Source organism: Podarcis bocagei, assembly GCF_964188305.1.
Source record: "Podarcis bocagei genome assembly, chromosome: 18".
Classification (NCBI taxonomy): domain Eukaryota; kingdom Metazoa; phylum Chordata; class Lepidosauria; order Squamata; family Lacertidae; genus Podarcis; species Podarcis bocagei.
In genome coordinates, this window is record NC_138144.1 from 2,160,465 (window position 1) to 2,179,701 (window position 19,237).

The 19,237-nt window shown below is 48.4% G+C and overlaps 1 protein-coding gene across 3 annotated transcripts in view; it reads right to left on the reverse strand.

Moving 5' to 3' along the window:
• Nucleotides 1–11,404: 11,404 nt before the first annotated feature.
• ARID3A (AT-rich interaction domain 3A) overlaps nucleotides 11,405–19,237 on the reverse strand; it is a 51,720-nt gene continuing 43,887 nt past the window's right edge. For all 3 annotated transcript variants that reach the window (XM_081177803.1, XM_081177801.1, XM_081177802.1), the window contains exons 6-9: nucleotides 17,167–17,414; nucleotides 15,776–16,081; nucleotides 13,919–14,008; nucleotides 11,405–11,817 (exon numbers count right to left, since the gene is read on the reverse strand). In XM_081177803.1, coding sequence (XP_081033929.1) covers nucleotides 11,651–11,817; nucleotides 13,919–14,008; nucleotides 15,776–16,081; nucleotides 17,167–17,414 — 811 coding nt within the window. In that variant the 3' untranslated portion in view covers nucleotides 11,405–11,650. The remainder of the gene's footprint in view (nucleotides 11,818–13,918; nucleotides 14,009–15,775; nucleotides 16,082–17,166; nucleotides 17,415–19,237) is intronic.

Sequence of the window (19,237 nt, forward strand, 5' to 3'; positions counted from 1 at the left end):
ATGGGGCCGCGCGTCCGGATGTTCCCGGACGGCGCCCGGGGATTCGCGGAGAGTGCCCGGGGATATCCGGACGGCTGGCAGCCAGTGCCGGAAATGCAGATTTGGGGCGGGTTTCCTTGAAAATACCACAGAAACGTCATTTCCCCCCCCCTTTCAAAATAATATATGTATAACAGATCAACAAATAAAATAAATAAAAGGACAAAAATAAAATAAAAGGACAAAAATAAAATAAAATAAATAAAATAAAATAAAGGACTAAAAATAAAAGAAATAAAACAAAACAAAAGGACTAAAATCTGTGTCCAGATTTTCAATTATTATTATGGAAATACTGCCCCTCATTGTGTAAATAATGTTCTGTTCTTTTCCTCTTTTGAATTTTTTTACTTCGTATCTTTATTTTTTTCCTTTTCCTCTTTTTTGTTCCTTTAAATATTTTCTATTCCCTACATCATTTCCTTTTTTCTTCATATGTAAAGAGATAGCACATCATGTTTGTATAGGTAGGTACATTTTTAATCAGCAAAGAATTAAAATGAAATTCAAAAAAGAAAGCACACCAGTGCAAGTAGATAAATGGGTACCACTGCGGCGGGAAGGTCAATGGCATTTCCGTGTGCTCTGGTTTCCGCCATGCGCCAGAAGCGGTTTAGTCCTGCTGGCCACACGACCCGGAAAGCTGTCTGTGGACAAACGCCGGCTCCCTCGGCCTGAAAGCGAGATGAGTGCTGCAACCCCATAGCTGTCTTTGTCTGGACTTAAACGTCCAGGGGTCCTTTACCTTTACCTTAGGGGAGCGGGTGGCGCTGTGGGTTAAACCACAGAGCCTAGGACTTGCCGATCGGAAGGTCGGCGGTTCGAATCCCCGCGATGACGGGGTGAGCTCCCGTTGCTCGGTCCCTGCTCCTGCCAACCTAGCAGTTCGAAAGCACGTCAAAGTGCAAGTAGATAAATAGGTACCGCTCCGGCGGGAAGGTAAACGGCATTTCCGTGCGCTGCTCTGGTTCGCCAGAAGTGGCTTAGTCCTGCTGGCCACATGACCCGGAAGCTGTACACCAGCTCCCTCGGCCAGTAAAGAGAGATGAGCGCCGCAACCCCAGAGTCGGCCACAACTGGACCTAATGGTCAGGGGTCCCTTTACCTTTAACCACTGTGGGTTAAACCACAGAGCCTAGGGCTTGCCGATCAGAAGGTCGGCAGTTCGAATCCCCGCGAAGGAGCGAGCTCCCGTTGCTCTCTCCCAGCTCCTACCAGCCTAGTAGTTCGAAAGCACACCAGTGCAAGTAGATAAATAGGTACCACTGCGGCGGGAAGGTAAACGGCGTTTCCGTGCGCTGCTCTGGTTCGCCAGAAGCGGCTTAGTCCTGCTGACCACATGACCCGGAAGCTGTCTGCGGACAAACGCCGGCTCCCTCGGCCCATAGAGCGAGATGAGCGCCGCAACCCCAGAGTCACCTTTGACTGGACTGAACCATGCAAGACAGGGGTCCTCAACCTTTTTCAGCCATGGGCCGGTCCACTGTCCCTCAGACCATGTGGGGGGCCGGACTACACAGTGGTATCTCTGGTTGCGCACACGATCAGTTGGGTGCCATTCGCACCCTGAAAAGTCCGTCACCAGAGCAGTGCTTCTGCGCATGTGTGAAGCGCAATAGAGCAGTTCTGCGCATGTGCGAACCGCGCAGAACACTTCTGCGTCTGCGCCAAAACCCAGAACGTCCGGGTTTGCTGTGTTCTTAACCCGAAAAAACGCAACGTGTAGCAACAAGGTAAAATGTAAGATGGGATTGATAATAGATAAGTTAAATTGGATATGAATTTGTTGAACTAAATTTTAAAAGGGATACAAAAAAGGGAGGCGTGAGGAAGTCAGGAAAATAAGTTTACTAAAGGTGAGAAATTTAAAAAGAGGGAGTTTTGTTTTCTTTTTTATGTGCTTCTTTTTTCCCTTTATTCTTGTCTTTTTTGTGTTTAATGTTTGTATTTTTGTTTGTATTTTTGTATTTTGTAACTTTGTATTTTTCTGTTTTTGTATTCTTTCGAATTTTTTATTGATAAAATCTAATAAAATTTTTAAAAAGAAATAAGAAATAAAAGAAAAAACGCAACGTGAAGCGTTCGCAAGAAGAGGTATGAGTGTTACTGTATTTTTCGCTCTAAAAGACACACCAGACCATAAGATGCACCTAGTTTTTGGAGGAGGAAAACAAAAAAAACAAAAAAATATCCTGAATCTCAGAAGCCAGAACAGCAAGAGGGATCGCTGCACAGCGAAAGCTGCAATCCCTCTTGCTGTTCTGGCTTCTGGGATAGCTGCGCAGCCTGCATTCGCTCCATAAGACGCACACACATTTCCCCTTACTTTTTAGGAGGGAAAAAGTGAGTCTTATAGAGCAAAAAACACGGTATTTTGGAGAAAGAAAATGAACGAATTCCTATGCCCCACAAAAAACCCAGAGATGCATATTAAATAAAAGGACACATTCTACTCATGTAAAAACACGCTGATTCCTGGACCGTCCGTGGGCTGGATTGAGGAGGAGATTGGGTCGGATCCGGCCCCTGGGCCTTAGGTTGCCTACCCCTGGTCCAGGGGTCCTTTACCTTTGCTGCGTGAAAAGTTGAGGAATGATAGAGGCACCCCCTCTTTGGAGCATGGTGTGCCTCTTATGGAGATCAGGGCTGGGGGAAGGATCCTAGGAACTACAGTTTACTCATGGTGCCGGTGGCGCAGGACACGGGTGGCGCTGTGGGTTAAACCACAGAGCCTAGGACTTGCCGATCAGAAGGTCGGCGGTTCGAATCCCCGCAATGACGGGGTGAGCTCCCGTTGCTCGGTCCCTGCTCCTGCCCACCTAGCAGTTCGAAAGCACACCAGCGCGAGTAGATAAATAGGTACTGCTCTGACGGGAAGGTAAACGGTGTTTCCGTGCGCTGCTCTGGTTCGCCAGAAGCGGCTTAGTCCTGCTGGCCACATGACCCGGAAGCTGTACGGCGGCTCCCTCGGCCAGTAAAGCGAGATGAGCGCCGCAACCCCAGAGTCATCCGCGAATGGACCTAATGGTCAGGGGTCCCTTTACCTTTATGACTTAAATCAGGGACGCGGGTGGCGCTGTGGGTTAAACCACAGAGCCTAGGACTTGCCCATCAGAAGGTCGGCAGTTCGAATCCCCGCAATGGCGGGGTGAGCTCCCGTTGCTCGGTCCCTGCTCCTGCCAACCTAGCAGTTCGAAAGCACACCAGCGCAAGTAGATAAATAGGTACCGCTCCAGCGGGAAGGTAAACGGCGTTTCCGTGTGCTGCTCTGGTTCGCCAGAAGCGGCTTAGTCCTGCTGGCCACATGACCCGGAAGCTGTACGCCGGCTCCCTCGGCCAGTAAAGCGAGATGAGCGCCGCAACCCCAGAGTCGGCCACGACTGGACCTAATGGTCAGGGGTCCCTTTACATTTACAGGGTGCTGGGCGGTGTTGCAAAGACCCCCTACTCCCTTCCCAGAACTACAATTCCCAGAGCAAATCAACAACCAATCCCTCTTCCTGGAGAACTGTTCTCTCCCATCGACTCTCAGCATCCTGATCCAACTACAATTCCCAGATGCATTGGGAATTGCAAACCCGGAAGTGTGTGTTCTGGTTTGCAAACTTTTTTCGGGAGCCGAACATGCTCCGTTTTGAGTTTTATGCTTCCGTTTTGAGTGCCACGCTTTTGTTTTGAGTGTTACGCTGAGGTCCGTCTGCTTTTGCTATTTATTTTGCATTTTCGTTTTCGCGGCTCTTTTTCGTTTTGCTTCTGTGACTGTGCAGAACCCAGTCTAGCTACTGACGGATTGATTGTGCGACTGCAGAATTCGAGACCTGGGAGAAGAGACGGTGGAAGAGGACTGGAAAAAATTTAAAGACTATCTACAAAAACATTATAAGCTGTATGAATGCTAAGAAAATGCACGATTGAAAATAACATGGCATCAGCAATTTAGTCGTAAGATATATGAGAATAAGTGATGTTTAAGAAAATGATGAAATTTGAAGTAAATATTATGGTTAAGTTAAGTGGTTTAGTATATGATAAAAAATATTTGGGACATAATATTTGAGAACTACAAAATAAGATTTGAAATAAGGTAATAAATTGCTGCTTATAATTATGTGATTGAGAACGCAGGAAAGGGCGATGTGAGGAAGTCCAAAGATTATGAAAATATGATTTATGGATAACTGTCTTTGTTGTACTTTTTTTTTTATTCTAATTTTACTTTCTAAATTTTCTCTGTTTTTTTCTTTCTTTGTTTGTTATATGGTGATGGTATTATATATGTTTGGTGGTTGTTTTTTGTTTAAAACCTGCAATAAATATTTTTTTTAAAAAAAAAAAGATTGTGCGACTGCAGTACATTGTTTATTGCTTTCACTTTATGGATCGATGGTCTCATCAGACAGTAAAATCCATGTTCAACTGCTGTTTTAGGGGTTGTGTTTTTAAAAGTCTGGAGCGGATTAATCCGTTTTGCAATACTTTCTATGGGAAAGCGCGCCTTGGTTTTGGAACGCTTTGGTTTTGGAACGGATTCCCGGAACGGAGTAATTTTGGGAACCAAAGTACCACTGTAAACGGGATCGGGGAACTTCATACGTTTCCAAAAAACCAGACACACAAAACACACACGGACACAGATGAAAAGACAACCTCCGGATGAATCTCCTTTTCTCTTCTTTTTTCCTTTTTAATATTTCTCCAACTTTACAAGGTTACAATCGTTTTAAATATTTCTGAAGTTTAAATACAATCTGTAATAATAATGTTATAAAATGTAAACTTTTTCAGTGTTTTTTTTTATTATTTTATTTCTCTCTTAAGTCACAAAGGTTAATAATACCTGAATGTTTTGCGAAAACGTGATATTCTTTCTTAAGGGGGGAAAAAATCAACAACAACACACAAAACAAACAAACGAAAAAAACAAAACGAAAAATAAAAAGCGCAAAACGCAGAGGCTGCCTTAACCCCCCCCAAAAAAACGAATACCCCCGCCGTGACGAAAGGCAGCCCGCTGCTGTTTTCAGAGGTAGAATGTGGTTTATTTTTCGATTTTTATTTTCTTTCCTGAGTCAAAAGTCTACCTACGCTGTACAGATTGCATATCTTTGCTGCTCGTTCAAATTTGATTATTTCCTTTGAAGAAGAAAAAAAACAAACATAACCCCAGAAATGGGGAGAAAAAACACACCCTGAAATTACATCTTATTTAAAAACTTGATATGCAGAGAGAGAGAGAGAAAGGAAGAAGGGGATCCGAGTTTGCACACCCCCCAAAAGAAATCAGAACCCACCCCGCAAAAAAAAACCACAAGTGTTTGTACAAATGTAACACAAATCCTTTTACTACCACCTAAAGTTTTCCCGTTTTCGCTTTTCGCAAGCAAATTAGACGTAAAACGGGATTGCGAGTTGGGGGCCGCACGGAAAATCCTTGCTTTTGTGGGAAAGGCGTCGTTGAAAAAACAACAAAACCCCCAAATCCTGCAGCTATTTTTAAAGTTTTTTGGGGGGTTCGCAAAACCAACCTCTGCAACAGGAACCTCGCTCCCGCGAATCTTGCCTCGAACGGAGTCTCTTTTGTGAAAATTTGCGCAGAAGTCGAGAACCCGGGAAACGTTCTTCTTGATAGCAGGGTGCGATCGAGCGGTGAAATATTCCCAAAAAATAAAATAAAATAAAATAAAGGGGTTTCCCCCTCCCCAAGCGTCGCCCCGTTCTTGGGAACGCGGAAAGCCCTGGGTCGGAATTCGAATCCGGCCCACCCTCAGCCACCATCCCTGCAAGCAAATCTTAATTTTATTTTGGTTTGTTTCCTGTACACCCAACCCAAACCCGTATCCCACCCGCCACCCCGACCCTCGCAGCCCCTCCAGAATACAATCAGGATCCCGATAGCATTTTCCACGTTGCCCCTGAGTCGCCATCGAACCCTTAAAAAGCAAAAATTCTGGCCTGAGAATGAAGGAATTCTGCCACGTTCCTTGAGAGACAGACACACACCGCGCACACCCTAAATAAACAACAACCCACAAACATACACACTTTTATATATATTTATATAAATTTGGATATAGAATTTCTTTCTCGCCCACCTACACTAAAAACTCCCCTCTTTTTCTCTTTCTCTCTCTTTTTTTAAAATATGTCTAGGGTGGGGGGAAATTCACACAAACACACACACAACACACACACACACCCAGCAACAACAACTCCTTCCAACGAGGAAAGGGGGTTGCACGTCAGAGAGGAAGGGTCTCTTCTTTAGGGGAAGGCGGGCGGAGGTTCTGGGTTCGAGTCCCGACGACTCCGGCCCTTTCACAGACGCGGAGCTGTCGACACGAGGACAGGGCGAGTGTGCGAGGCAGGGTATAAATAACAAAATTATTATTATCAGACTGGTCTTGTGCACACCCCACAATGCCCAAAGCCGGGCATTTAAAATTCAGGTGATTGTACCGGCTTACGGGGCTTTACTTCCGAACCCAGACCGCAAAAACGCCTAACTGGAAAGTTCTGCGTTTCACCTTGAACCCAAGACCCTCTTTTTTTTTTTTTTTTTGGACAAGCGGCGATTCACCCAACCGACTTCAAATCATAGTTAAAAGCAACGTACGCAACATCCCTTCAAAGCAGCTCCCCAAAAATAAAGGAATTCCGGGAACTGTAGTTTACCCCCTGACAGTGCTATAGTTCCAAAGACCCTCAAACTAGAATTCTCAGGATTTTGGGGGGTGTTTTTTAAAAAGGGATGGTGCATATACTGCCTTAATAACAGAGGTATATCCTATAGTTTCCAAGTCTGAACACAGGCAGATGTGGTTTAACCGGGTCCCATCGAAAGAGCCAGATTTGCGGGTTCGTAAACCGATTTTTGACCCATCTCTGTGTCTCCAGGCAGAAAGGGAGGGTTTCACGCCCAGGATTCGGCATGGCAGCTCGAGGACCCGAAAAGAAAAGGCAGGCTTGCCCAATGGGTAGATTTTTTAAAAAGAAATTATTTTCAGGGGTGGGGAAGGCAGGAAAGTCTGCGAGGGGAAGACCCACATAGAGAGCCACAAGAGAGATTGGTTTGAGGTGGGTCAACGCACCTGAAAACGGAGTTTAAAAAACAAAAATACTAGGCAGATGTTGAAGGAACAATTCGCCCCCTCTCCTCTCCCTAGATCCATACCTGCCCCACGGCCGACGGACCCCCTGGGTCCGTGCGAGGCCATTTCACCCGCAACTCAAAGCAGACACTTTTGTGATCCGCGGTACCCGTATGGTTCGATTAGTAAGCTTTCCAAAAAATAAAAAAAGGGGGGGGGGAGACCTGTTTGCGATACAAGAGGATTGGTGGCAGCGGTGGGATCTTGCAAGCAATATTTCTATATATTTCCGGGCTGGGTAGCTTGGGGGCTGGATTCCGGGAACCGTCTTAACGCAGCCGCAAAATGCAACCTTGCTTTGGTGATGAGGGGTGTGGCTGCCTTGTCTCTCCCCACTGATGTCAGCCGCCAATTGGGGCCCATTCGCTTCAATGGGTCTACTCAGAGGAGGAGGTAAGCTGGATCCAACATGCCCAGACTACCCCAAGTCCGGGGTTCACTTGCAAAGTCCTTAAATTCACTATAGGGAGACTCAACGGCAATGGTGCCCTTCTCTTTTTCCTAGAGAAATAGTCAGAATGGGGGCCATTTCAGAGGGGGGTGGGATGTTAACTGCTACCACGCTGGAAGTGGGGACCCAACGTATTCAGGGTGCACAAAATAGCCGGAACTACATTGCTGGCTCCAAAGGGTTTTGAGGTGCGCCGAAAAACTGCCCAAAGCAGTTCCGCAAAGGAGTATAAAATCTGATTTACGGATATCTGCATCTGTTTGCTGAGCGCCCGTTTTGAAAAAAGAGGAGCGGGGAAGCAAAGAGCTATTCCCGACGGGATCTGAGAGAGCTTTATTATTATTATTTAATAACAATAATAATAATAATAAAAGGACCCGGACGCCGAATTTAAAGGCTATCAACGGCCCTCGGGCTGGAATTCCCATTCCAGAAATTGGCAAGCGCATTTTTTTTTTTAAAAAAAAAAGCAGAATCGATAATTAAACGAAAAAACGCTCGCGGCGCTACAGTTCCCAGCGCCTTGGGCAAACTACAGTTCCTGCGAGGTTGGGGAGGGGAACGTTGTGTGCTTTTAATTTAACAATGCAGCCTTAAAAAACCCACAAAAACCACCTTAAGATATTCTCGGTTGTGCTCTCCAAAACTTTGGCCACGTTCCTGAAAGCGGGAACGATGTGGGCAGAAAATGGATTTTTGTTTTTCTGGGTGGCAGCATTCTTTGGGGTTCGTGGAGAAGAGATATCCCTTTGTCTGTTCCTCTGCCAGCATCTAAATATAAGGTAGGGGAGACTTCTTTGACAACAGGCCTCAAAATAGGCTCCGGAAGAGTCAAGCTCCTGGAAACCGTCGTGGTTTTCCCCAAAGAGAGCTATAGTTTTGTTACGGGCGCCGGGAGCTGTCAGGAGACCCAGGAAATTCCCCTCTATAACATCTTAAGAAGGGCATAGCAATCAACCCCTCTTTCCCCGGTGAGCCCCGGGAACTGTAGCTCTGGCGAGGGGGAACGAGGCGCTCGCCTTACAACGCTCAGCACCCGGCACAAAACTACAGCTCCCAGGAACCACAACGGTTTCAAGGGGTATCGCAGCGCAGGGGACGAAGGCGCTCAGTGTCTACAGGGATCGCCGCCAATCTAGAAGCCGTCCGGATGTGTTGCGCTACAACTCCCAGAGGGCACGAAACCCAAAGTCCGGAGGGCACCAGGTCGATACCCAATGGAAGATATATTAGTGAGTTTGGGGAAAATAGGAGCGAGGAGATGCACCCTGTAAAATTTCCTACAGCCTTGAACAGAAAATTTAAAAACGTTCCCAAGCAAAAGTCTGGGTTCTACAACCTTAATATTAACCCCGAGAAAGAGAGAGAGAGAGAGGGAGAGTTGTCGCTCTTTGATCCCAGAAAAGCGACAAATTCTAAAAATCATTTTTAAAAATATAAGGAGAGAGAGAGGGAGGGAGAAACCTTCTGTTCGTTCCAGAAAGGAACCGTCCGCTTAACGGTGCCGGCTGAAACAAAACAGGACTGGATCAAAATGGGGTCTCCTTTAGGGGCACAATAATCTGTTTTGTTGAGGGGGGGGCAGTGGTCGTCTTCTCCCAGCCCCCCAAACCCCAGTTAAGAAATTAAAACCAGAACATGAGAGGACAAGGGAGTGATGGATAGATGTTTTGAGAGCCCATGTTAGTAGTAGTTGTTTACTTTGAGCGTTTTGCTGCGTTCCGTTAAAGGAAAACTGAATTTCTAGAAATATTTCCCGGGAGGGGGTCCGGCAAAGAGAAGACATTGGTGGGAGGGGGGAGATATTCTGATTCAAGAATCCTCTCCAATCTGCCCACCCCGGGGGGAACGGGAAAGGAGGAGAAAGGGGTACGATGAGGTAGATATGCCAACACAACAAACTGTCGTTGTTAAGTCGAGGGGGTTCTCTAGCGGCTAGCGGCAAATATTTGGACCCCCTCTTCGTCTGCATCTGAAATGGTGGGCTCCCCCCCCCGCCTGGTGTGCGTGACCCACAACCTCTCCGATTCCTGCCAAAGTCAAGGACGTGCCCCCTTACCCTATGTTCAAAGGAAACCACAAGTGAGTTTGGTGGGAGCAGGGGGAGAAAAACCACAACCCCAAATTTTATCCTCTCCGCCAGTTGTGCTCCCAAAACTCTGCCAAAACCCCCAGTTCGCCACGCTACTCCTCGGCAACGCACCGTTGAGGGAAATTTGAAATAACTGCCTGCCCTCTGCAAACTACGGTTTTCGGGATTATTTGCAAGGAAGCTCCGCGCTTCAAATGCACACGGAAGATGCGATGTCTGGAAGCCAAGTTTAAAAAATGGTTTCGTCCTGGCAAAAGCCAGTCGGACGTCTGAGGTCCCCAGCACCCTCTGCAAACTAAGTTTCCCGGGATTATTTGCAGGGAAGCCGCGTGCTTCAAATGCATTTGGAGGATGCGATGTTAAAAAAAGGGTTTTGTACTGGCAAGAGCCAGTTCTGGAAATGGTGACGTCTGAGGTCCCCAGTTTTCCTGGGCATTGGGGAAACGACAAGCCCCGCAGACTTTGCAGAGGTTAACGCTGCGGTTTTTAAATTATTTGGGGGGTGGAGGCGAGGAAAAACAACCCAGTGGGTTTTTTGGTGTCGTTGTTTTGCCATCGCAAAGGAGAAAAGTTTGAGGGTCAGGGGAGTGAGGCGCTAAGACGCAGGCAAGGCTGCCCCATCCGACCCTCCAATTTCCACGCAAAGAAATCCCCGTACAAAAATATCATCCCGTGAAATCCCAAAGCAATTGCTTGCGCGCCGCCCCCGACCCACCCCAATATGTAGAAAAAAAACCCCACCTGAGCTCGTTCGTCAAAGACAATTTTCCCCGAGACCCCCCCCTTGCAAAAAAAGCCCCTGCCAGTGTTACACGAAAAGATTTCGGGAGGAAAAGTGCAGCCGTATCGCCAACGGAAAACACCCGTGAAGCAACACGCGTTAAGAGGATAACCGCCAAAATAAAAACTTACAGAATCTGCTCTATAGATCTGCTTTCGCTTTTTCCTTTTTTTGGTTGTCTGTTGAGAATCGTATCCCGAAAACAAAAGAAGTTTCTATTTACACACACCCACCCCTGAATTTTCCTTATATATGTTTTGAGAGCGGTTGTTTTTTTTTTGTAAAAAAGGAAAGAAAACAAAAACGCAATAGCTAAAAGCTTTCCCACCACCCACCTTTCCCCCCCCCTGCCCCCTTTTGTAAATGCTGTTTGGGGTGCGGTTTAAAAAATGGATTTCGTTCTGAGACCGCCTGACGAGAGGCGTCTCCCCGCCACCGCCCCAGACAAATTAAAAATAAAAACAACACACAGTGCAAAAGTGTGAGTTCGCATGAGGTAAGGAGTTCTGTGTCTACAATGCATTACGTCAAAAAAAAAACAAAAGAGCTAAAACCACACAGTGTTTTCCATCTGGCTCAGAAATCGTCGGCGCTCGGCGCGCCACCCCCTGCCCTCCAAAATCCAGGCTGAAAAAGCTTTGTTTCCGTTTTTTGGTTCTCCTATTGATATCTTTAATGCTGGGCATGGGGGGAATATTTGGTGGAAGCGGGGAGAGAAAGAGGGGGGAGAGATTAGGACCCAGTGGCTCCCCCACCTGTTTCCCCCCAAAAAGGTTTGGTTATTTTGGGGTCAAGCTGAAATTGGTTGGGATACCTCCCTCCGTTCCCGGTTGGGGCAGGATCAAAACTTCTCCCTGCAGCAATGGCAAAGAGGTTCCTTTATTTTTTCGGGGGGGGGGGATTTGGGGGACAGAAGATGGCACCTTCCAGACCCCCCTTGCCCCCCTGGGAACAAACAAGGCGCGTGCGTTAAGATCCAGCGGGTCCATCTCTCCCCTCTCTCCGGAAAAACGCCCCCAGGAAATTCCCGTCCAGACAGGTGGATAAGGGTCCAAACCGGGGATGTTTTCTCGCCGACCGTGCGTCGCCGGGGGCTTTCGGCTTTGGCAGGACGAAGAGGAGAAGCGGGGAGGGTTTCCTTAAGGCGACGAGGAATTGGTTGAGGTAGACGTCGGCGCGGCGGGGAAAGCAGTCTGCGGGGCGCTGGCGGCGGTGGCCTGCCCGCCCTGCGAGGCGCCGCGGCCGCTGTTGGAGTTTCCTTTGCTGAGGGAGGACGACGGCCCCGGAGTTTGGGCAAACAGCACACCTGGACGAGGATGGAAGAAGACACTTGGTGGGCCACCAGAACCCTGGACCTGTTCATTCTCACCAACCTAAACACCCGACTGGTCCCTTAATCCCGGTTGCCTTAGACGTTTCCGAGCACAATTCAAAGTGCTGGGGCTGACCTTGAAAGCCCTAAATGGCCCTGTATACCTGAAGGAGCGTCTCCACCCCCATCGCCCAGACCGGACACCTGGGTCCAGTTCCGAGGGCCTTCTGGCGGTTCCCTCACTGCGAGAAGCAAGGTTACAGGGAACCAGGCGGAGGGCCTTCTCGGTGGTGGCGCCTGCCCTGTGGAACGCCCTCCCTTCAGATGTCAAGGGAATAAACAACTACCTGACTTTTAGAAGACATCTGAAGGCAGCCCTGCTTAGGGAAGCTTTTAATGTTTAATAGATTATTGTATTTTAATACTCTGTTGGAAGCCGCCCAGAGTGGCTGGGGAAACCCAGCCAGATGGGCGGGGTATAAATTATTATTATTATTATTATTATTATTATTATTATTATTATTATTATTATTATTAAGAGACCCTACAAAAGCCGGGGCTGCTGCCTTTCAGCAATTGCTTTGAGAGGAGATAGGGTAAAGGTAAAGGTAAAGGGACCCCTGACCATTAGGTCCAGTCATGGCCGACTCGGGGGTTGCGGCGCTCATCTCGCTTTACTGGCCAAGGGAGCCGGCGTACAGCTTCCGGGTCATGTGGCCAGCAGGACTAAGCCGCTTCTGGCGAACCAGAGCAGCGCACGGAAACGCCGTTTACCTTCCCGCCGGAGTGGTACCTATTTATCTACTTGCACTTTGACGTGCTTTCGACCTGCTAGGTTGGCAGGAGCGGGGACTGAGGAACGGGAGCTCACCCCGTCATTGCGGGGATTCGAACCGCCGACCTTCTGATCGGCAAGCCTTAGGCTCTGTGGTTTAACCCACAGCACCACCCGCTTCCCTTGCAGTTTTATTATGCAGTGAGAAATATGGGTTCTGCAATGGGCTTTCCACCCATCGCAACAGATGCTAAAGAAGGGGAGGGGAATGGCTCATTTGCCGTGCCTGCAAACACGTTTTCAACCCTTAGGTGGCACCTATCAGCCTTTGTGGTGGAGCTGCTCAAAGGCACATGAATTTTGGAGCAAGGCGTTTGCAGAGATTTCCTCGGGTACCTCAAGTTACATTCACTTCAGGTTACATACGCTTCAGGTTACAGACTCTGCTAACCCAGAAATAGTACCTCGGGTTAAGAACTTTGCTTCAGGATGAGAACAGAAATCATGTTCCGGCGGCAGCAGGAGGCCCCATGAGCTAAAGTGGTGCTTCAGGTTAAGAACAGTTTCAGGTTAAGAACAGACCTCCGGAACGAATTAAGTACTTAACCTGAGGTACCACTGTATAAGCAAACTATGGTGCCATTTTCCCACCAGGCGCTCTTGAAACTTCTTATGGATTTGAAAAGTTAAGAGCTTTATTTTTAATCTCTTAAAAGCGGCCATTAAAAAAAGGAATTTTATTTCTTATATAAACATTGAGGCACGTGGTGTCACTAATACATGGAAATTCTGGCTCAATTAAGACTACATTCAGCTTTGATTCTCAATAGCGATGCAACTCACAGGTGCAGAACGCTTCCATTTTTATATTTATAGCTTTATGATTTGCAAAGGGAACATTTGGGTGATTTACTAACTTTACTATCCCTTTGCAGCAGAACTTTTGTACTTTGTCCTTTGAGGCTGCAAATATTATTAATAATAATAATAATGTTTGCACCAGTTTCAGGTATTTTCTTTTTGCAAACTTTTTTTTTTAAAAAAATGCAAAAACCCGTCCTCACCTTTCACCTTACAGGTGTAGGTAAGGTAATCTTGCAACCTTCTGAGCTTGCGACCTTAGCAAACTTAAGACTGGGCTATAATTTGGTCTTTTTTATTTTAGTTTTTTATTTTAATTGGAGTAGTATTACGATCGGATTTATTAATTGGATGGTTTTTATTGGAAAATCAATAAAAATGATTTTTTTAAAAAAAAAAGACTGGTTTTGTGACGCTGTCCGAAACCTCCTTTCTCAGGTCCCTTCAACCGGAGTTTACCTGTATAAACGATGCCGTTGAGTTCAACCGACATGTTGATGCTATTCGTCCCGTTGGTGGCCAAATTCATGGCGGAGTCTTGGCGGTTTTCTGGAAGGCAAAAAAGACAGAGGTAAGACAGAGGCCGGCAGACAGCCATTTTCCTTCCGGGAGGCGGGGCCAGGGGCAAAAGTGGGCGGGGGAGACATGCAAATTTCCACACCTGTACAGGGTGCCTAAGGGACGCAGTTGGCGCTGTGGGTTAAACCACAGAGCCTAGGCTTGCAGATCAGAAGGTCGGCAGTTCGAATCCCCGCAAGGGGGTGAGCTCCCGTTGCTCGGTCCCTGCTCCTGCCAACCTAGCAGTTCAAAAGCACGTCAAAGTGCAAGTAGATCAATAGGTACCACTCCGGCGGGAAGGTAAACGGCATTTCTGTGCGCTGCTCTGGTTCGCCAGAAGCGGCTTAGTCATGCTGGCCACATGACCAGGAAGCTGTACGCCGGCTCCTTCGGCAAATAAAGCGAGATGAGCGCCACAACCCCAGAGTCGGCCATGACTGAACCTAACAGTCAGAGGTCCATTTACCTTTATCTTTACAGGTGCCTAATGTCCACACACAGATCATTATATAATAATAATAATAATTTATTATTTATGCCCCACCCATCCGGCTGGGCTTCCCCAGCCACTCTGGGCGGCTTCCAACAAAATATTAAAATACTGTGATACATCAAACATTAAAAGCTTCCCTGAAGAGGGCTGCCTTCAGATGTCTTCTAAAAGTCTGGTAGTTGTTGTTCTCTTTGACATCTGGTGGGAGGGCGTTCCACAGAGAGGGCGCCACCACCGAGAAGGCCCTCTGCCTGGTTCCCTGTAACTTGGCTTCTCGCAGGGAGGGAACCGCCAGAAGGCCCTCAGGAGATGGACCCCGGTGTCCAGGCTGGACAATGGGGGTGGAGACGCTCCTTCAGATATACTGGACCGAGGCCGTTTAGGGCTTGAAAGGTCAGCCCCAACACTTTGAATTGTGCTCGGGAACGTTCTGGGAGCCAATGTAGGTCTTTCAAGACCGGTGTTATATGGTGGTCCATGCTCAGTGTACTTGGCTTCTGGCAGGGAGGGAACCGCCAGAAGGCCCTCGGAGCTGGACCTCAGCGTCTGGGCAGAACAATGGGGGTAGAGAGGCTCCTCCTGGGATACCGGGCCATTTAGGGCTTTAACGGTCAGCACCAACACTTTGAATGGTGCTTGGAAACGTCCTGGGAGCCAATGGAGGTCTTTCAAGATCGTTCTCTCTAACCTCCAAGGCAAGATAAAAAAATTCCTTCCAGTAGCACCTTAAAGACCAACTAAGTTAGTTCTTGGTATGAGCTTTCGTGTGCATGCACACTTCTTCAGATACACTGAAACAGAAGTTGCCAGATCCTTCTATATAGTGAGAAGGCGGGGAGGGGTATTACTCAGAAGGGTGGTGGGAATGGGAGTTTGGCAGATAGCTGAGATGAGCCTGTTGACGACTCTTAACGACTGCAATAGGTCTTACATGAAAAGGCAAGGGGTGAGAAGGTGAGAAATGGCTTAGTCATGTATAATGGGATAAGAATCCATCTCAGCTATCTGCCAATCTCCCATTCCCACCACCCTTCTGAGTAATACCCCTCCCCACCTTCTCACTATATCGAAGGATCTGGCAACTTCTGTTTCAGTGTATCTGAAGAAGTGTGCATGCACACGAAAGCTCATACCAAGAACTAACTTAGTTGGTCTTTAAGGTGCTACTGGAAGGAATTTTTTTTATTTTGACTATGGCAGACCAACACGGCTACCTATCTGTAACTCGCTCCAAGGCAAGAGGCGTGGCCAGAGATCACGGGTACCTGGCGAGCGAGTCCCTTGGCTATTGATACGGATACTCATGGGGAGCTGAGCCGTCATGGCCAGGAGATTTTGCTGCAGCGCCCTCTGCATCAACCGCTGCTGCTCGTCCGTCACGAGAGCAATCTTCTTCTCCGGGGGCTCCCCGGACTCCAGCTTCTCCCGTAGGTGCTCCAGCGCTGCCGCCTGAGCCACAGCCGCCGCCTGGGCCGCCGCAGCTTGGACGGCTTGGGCCGCGATGGCCGGGTGGCCCGCCAGCGAGACGGGCAGGCGGCCGGGCACACCGATGGGGATGGGCGTCTCCTCCTCTGCAGGGGTTGCAAGAACAACAACAAAAAGGAAAGCTCCTTTAGCGCAAAGAGGTGCAAGCAGGTGAGACGGAGAGAGCGATGCAGGGAGATTTTGTTTTGTTTTTTTAGATAGAGAGATACAGTGGTGCCGCGCAAGACGAATGCCTCGCAAGACGGAAAACCCGCTAGACGAAAGAGTTTTCTGTTTTGGAGGTGCTTCGCAAAACAAATTTCCTATGGGCTTGCTTCGCAAGACGACAATGCCTTGCGAGTTCCTGCGGGGGTTTTTTCCTTCCCCCCCCCTTTTTCTAAGCCGCTAAGCTGCTTATCAGCTGATCTGATCAGCAGATAAGCCGCTAAAAGCCGCTAACAGCGCTAATCCGCTAATCCGTCAATGGGCTTGCTTCGCAAGACGAAAAAACCGCTAGACGAAGAGAATCACAGAACGGATTCTTTTCATCTTGCGAGGCACCACTGTAAACTTTATTCGCATTAGCCAACGGCCATAGCAACATAAAACAAGCAATCAAATGACCAAGACTATCGTTCAGATAGTAAAGGGGACCCCGACTACTAGGTCCAGTCGTGGCCGACTCTGGGGTTGCGGCGCTCATCTCACTTTACTGGCCGAGGGAGCCGGCGTACAGCTTCCGGGTCATGTGGCCAGCAGGACTGAACCGCTTCTGGAGAACCACAGCAGCGCACGGAAACGCCGTTTACCTTCCCAACGGAGTGGTACCCATTTATCTACTTGCACTGTGACGGGGTGAGCTCCCGTTGCTCGGTCCCTGCTCCTGCCCACCTAGCAGTTCGAAAGCACGCCAGTGCAAGTAGATAAATAGGTACCGTTCCGGCGGGAAGGTAAACGGCGTTTCCGTGCGCTGCTCTGGTTCGCCAGAAGCGGCTTAGTCCAGCTGGCCACATGACCCAGAAGCTGTACGCCAGCTCCCTTGGCCAGTAAAGCGAGATGAGCGCTGCAAACCCAGAGTCGGCCACGACTGGACCTAATGGTCAGGGGTCCCTTTACCTTTTTAAGCCAACCCTGGAGACCTTTTAGGTTGAAGAGAGGGGCACAAAACGCGCGAGGCAATCGGCTGCCGTACCTTTTTTGATTTTCGGGACGGAGGCCAAGGAGCTGCCATTAGTGGTCGACCCCAACCCCAGCGTTGGCACTTGGAGCTTGGGCGAGGACAGCATGCCATGGGTGCTGCTGGGAGAGTACGTGAAGATGGAGCCGCTGAAGCCTTGCCGGCGACCCTCACGGCGGTTGCTGTCAATGGCGGCTTGCAACTCATTGGGGTTGCTCAGACCTCTCTTCTCACACTCGTACGGGTACAAATACTTCATGTACCTTTCCAGGGAAAAAGACACACACACAAAAATCAACCACTCGCGCTTTGTTCCGATTCAACGCACGCTGCCAAGATGGACAGAGTTGGCCCCCTATTCCAATGGAATGGGACGTCCCTATTGGATGTTGGAGGGGATGGAATAGGACGTCCCTATTTTCAGGGGAGAAACGTTGGAGGGGATGGAATAGGACGTCCCTGTTTTCATGGGAGAAACGTTGGAGGGGATGGAATGGGACGTCCCTATTTTCAAGGGAGAAACGTTGGAGGGGATGGAATAGGACGTCCCTATTTTCACGGGAGAAACGTTGGAGGGGATGGAATAGGACACCCCTATTTTCACAGGAGAAACGTTGGAGGGGATGGAATAGGACGTCCCTGTTTTCATGGGAGAAACGTTGGAGGGGATGGAATGGGACGTCCCTATTTTCAGGGGAGAAACGTTGGAGGGGATGGAATAGGACGTCCCTATTTTCACGGGAGAAACGTTGGAGGGGATGGAATAGGACGTCCCTATTTCCAGGGGAGAAACGTTGGAGGGGATGGAATAGGACGTCCCTATTTTCAGGGGAGAAACGTTGGAGGGGATGGAATAGGACGTCCCTGTTTTCAGGGGAGAAACGTTGGAGGGGATGGAATAGGACGTCCCTATTTTCACGGGAGAAACGTTGGAGGGGATGGAATAGGACACCCCTATTTTCACAGGAGAAACGTTGGAGGGGATGGAATAGGACGTCCCTGTTTTCATGGGAGAAACGTTGGAGGGGATGGAATGGGACGTCCCTATTTTCAGGGGAGAAACGTTGGAGGGGATGGAATAGGACGTCCCTATTTTCACGGGAGAAACGTTGGAGGGGATGGAATAGGACGTCCCTATTTCCAGGGGAGAAACGTTGGAGGGGATGGAATAGGACGTCCCTATTTTCAGGGGAGAAACGTTGGAGGGGATGGAATAGGACGTCCCTATTTTCAGGGGAGAAACGTTGGAGGGGATGGAATAGGACATCCCTATTTTCAGGGGAGAAACGTTGGAGGGGATGGAATAGGACATCCCTATTTTCAAGGGAGAAACGTTGGAGGGGATGGAATAGGACGTCCATATTTTCAGGAGAGAAACGTTGGAGGGGATGGAGCTATGCAACCCCCAAGTCAAGGAGATAGGGAAGGTTTTTTTTTAATGTTTGATGGTTTATTGTGTTTTTATTTGTGTTCTGCACACACAAACACAAAACCAGGTGCTTTTTCGAATCTTCTGGCAGCATTTAAGGACAGGCAAGACACTGCTTCTTTTTTTAAGAGAAAGGAAGTCGGGTTTACAGCTACGAAGGAGTTAAAAGCCCTCCACCCACTCACCTCCCCCCCCCCACCGGCCCACCCCTCCCTCCCCACCCACAAATCCTTTTTCCGCCACCTGGTCCTCTGAATTCCAGACTAATTAACATTAGCCTTGATTAGGGTGGATGTAATAGGTGGGGGAAGCGAATGGCAGAGAAGGAAGAAGAGGAGAGAAAGAGAAAGAGAGAGAGAGAGAGAGAGGAGGGGGAGAAAGCATGGGGTCAGAATGAGCCCATTCCCCTGCTTCCAAAAATTCAAGGGTGCGTCTCCATATAGAACTATATGTAATTTCTTCCCAAAGAGCCTTTGATCCACTGTATACATCGTATTTTTCGCTCTATAAGACGCACCAGACCACAAGATGCACCTAGTTTTGGGAGGAGGAAAACAAGAAAAAATATATTCTGAATCTCAGAAGCCAGAAGAGCAAGAGGGATCGCTGCGCAGTGAAAGCAGCAATCCCTCTTGCTGTTCTGGCTTCTGGGATAGC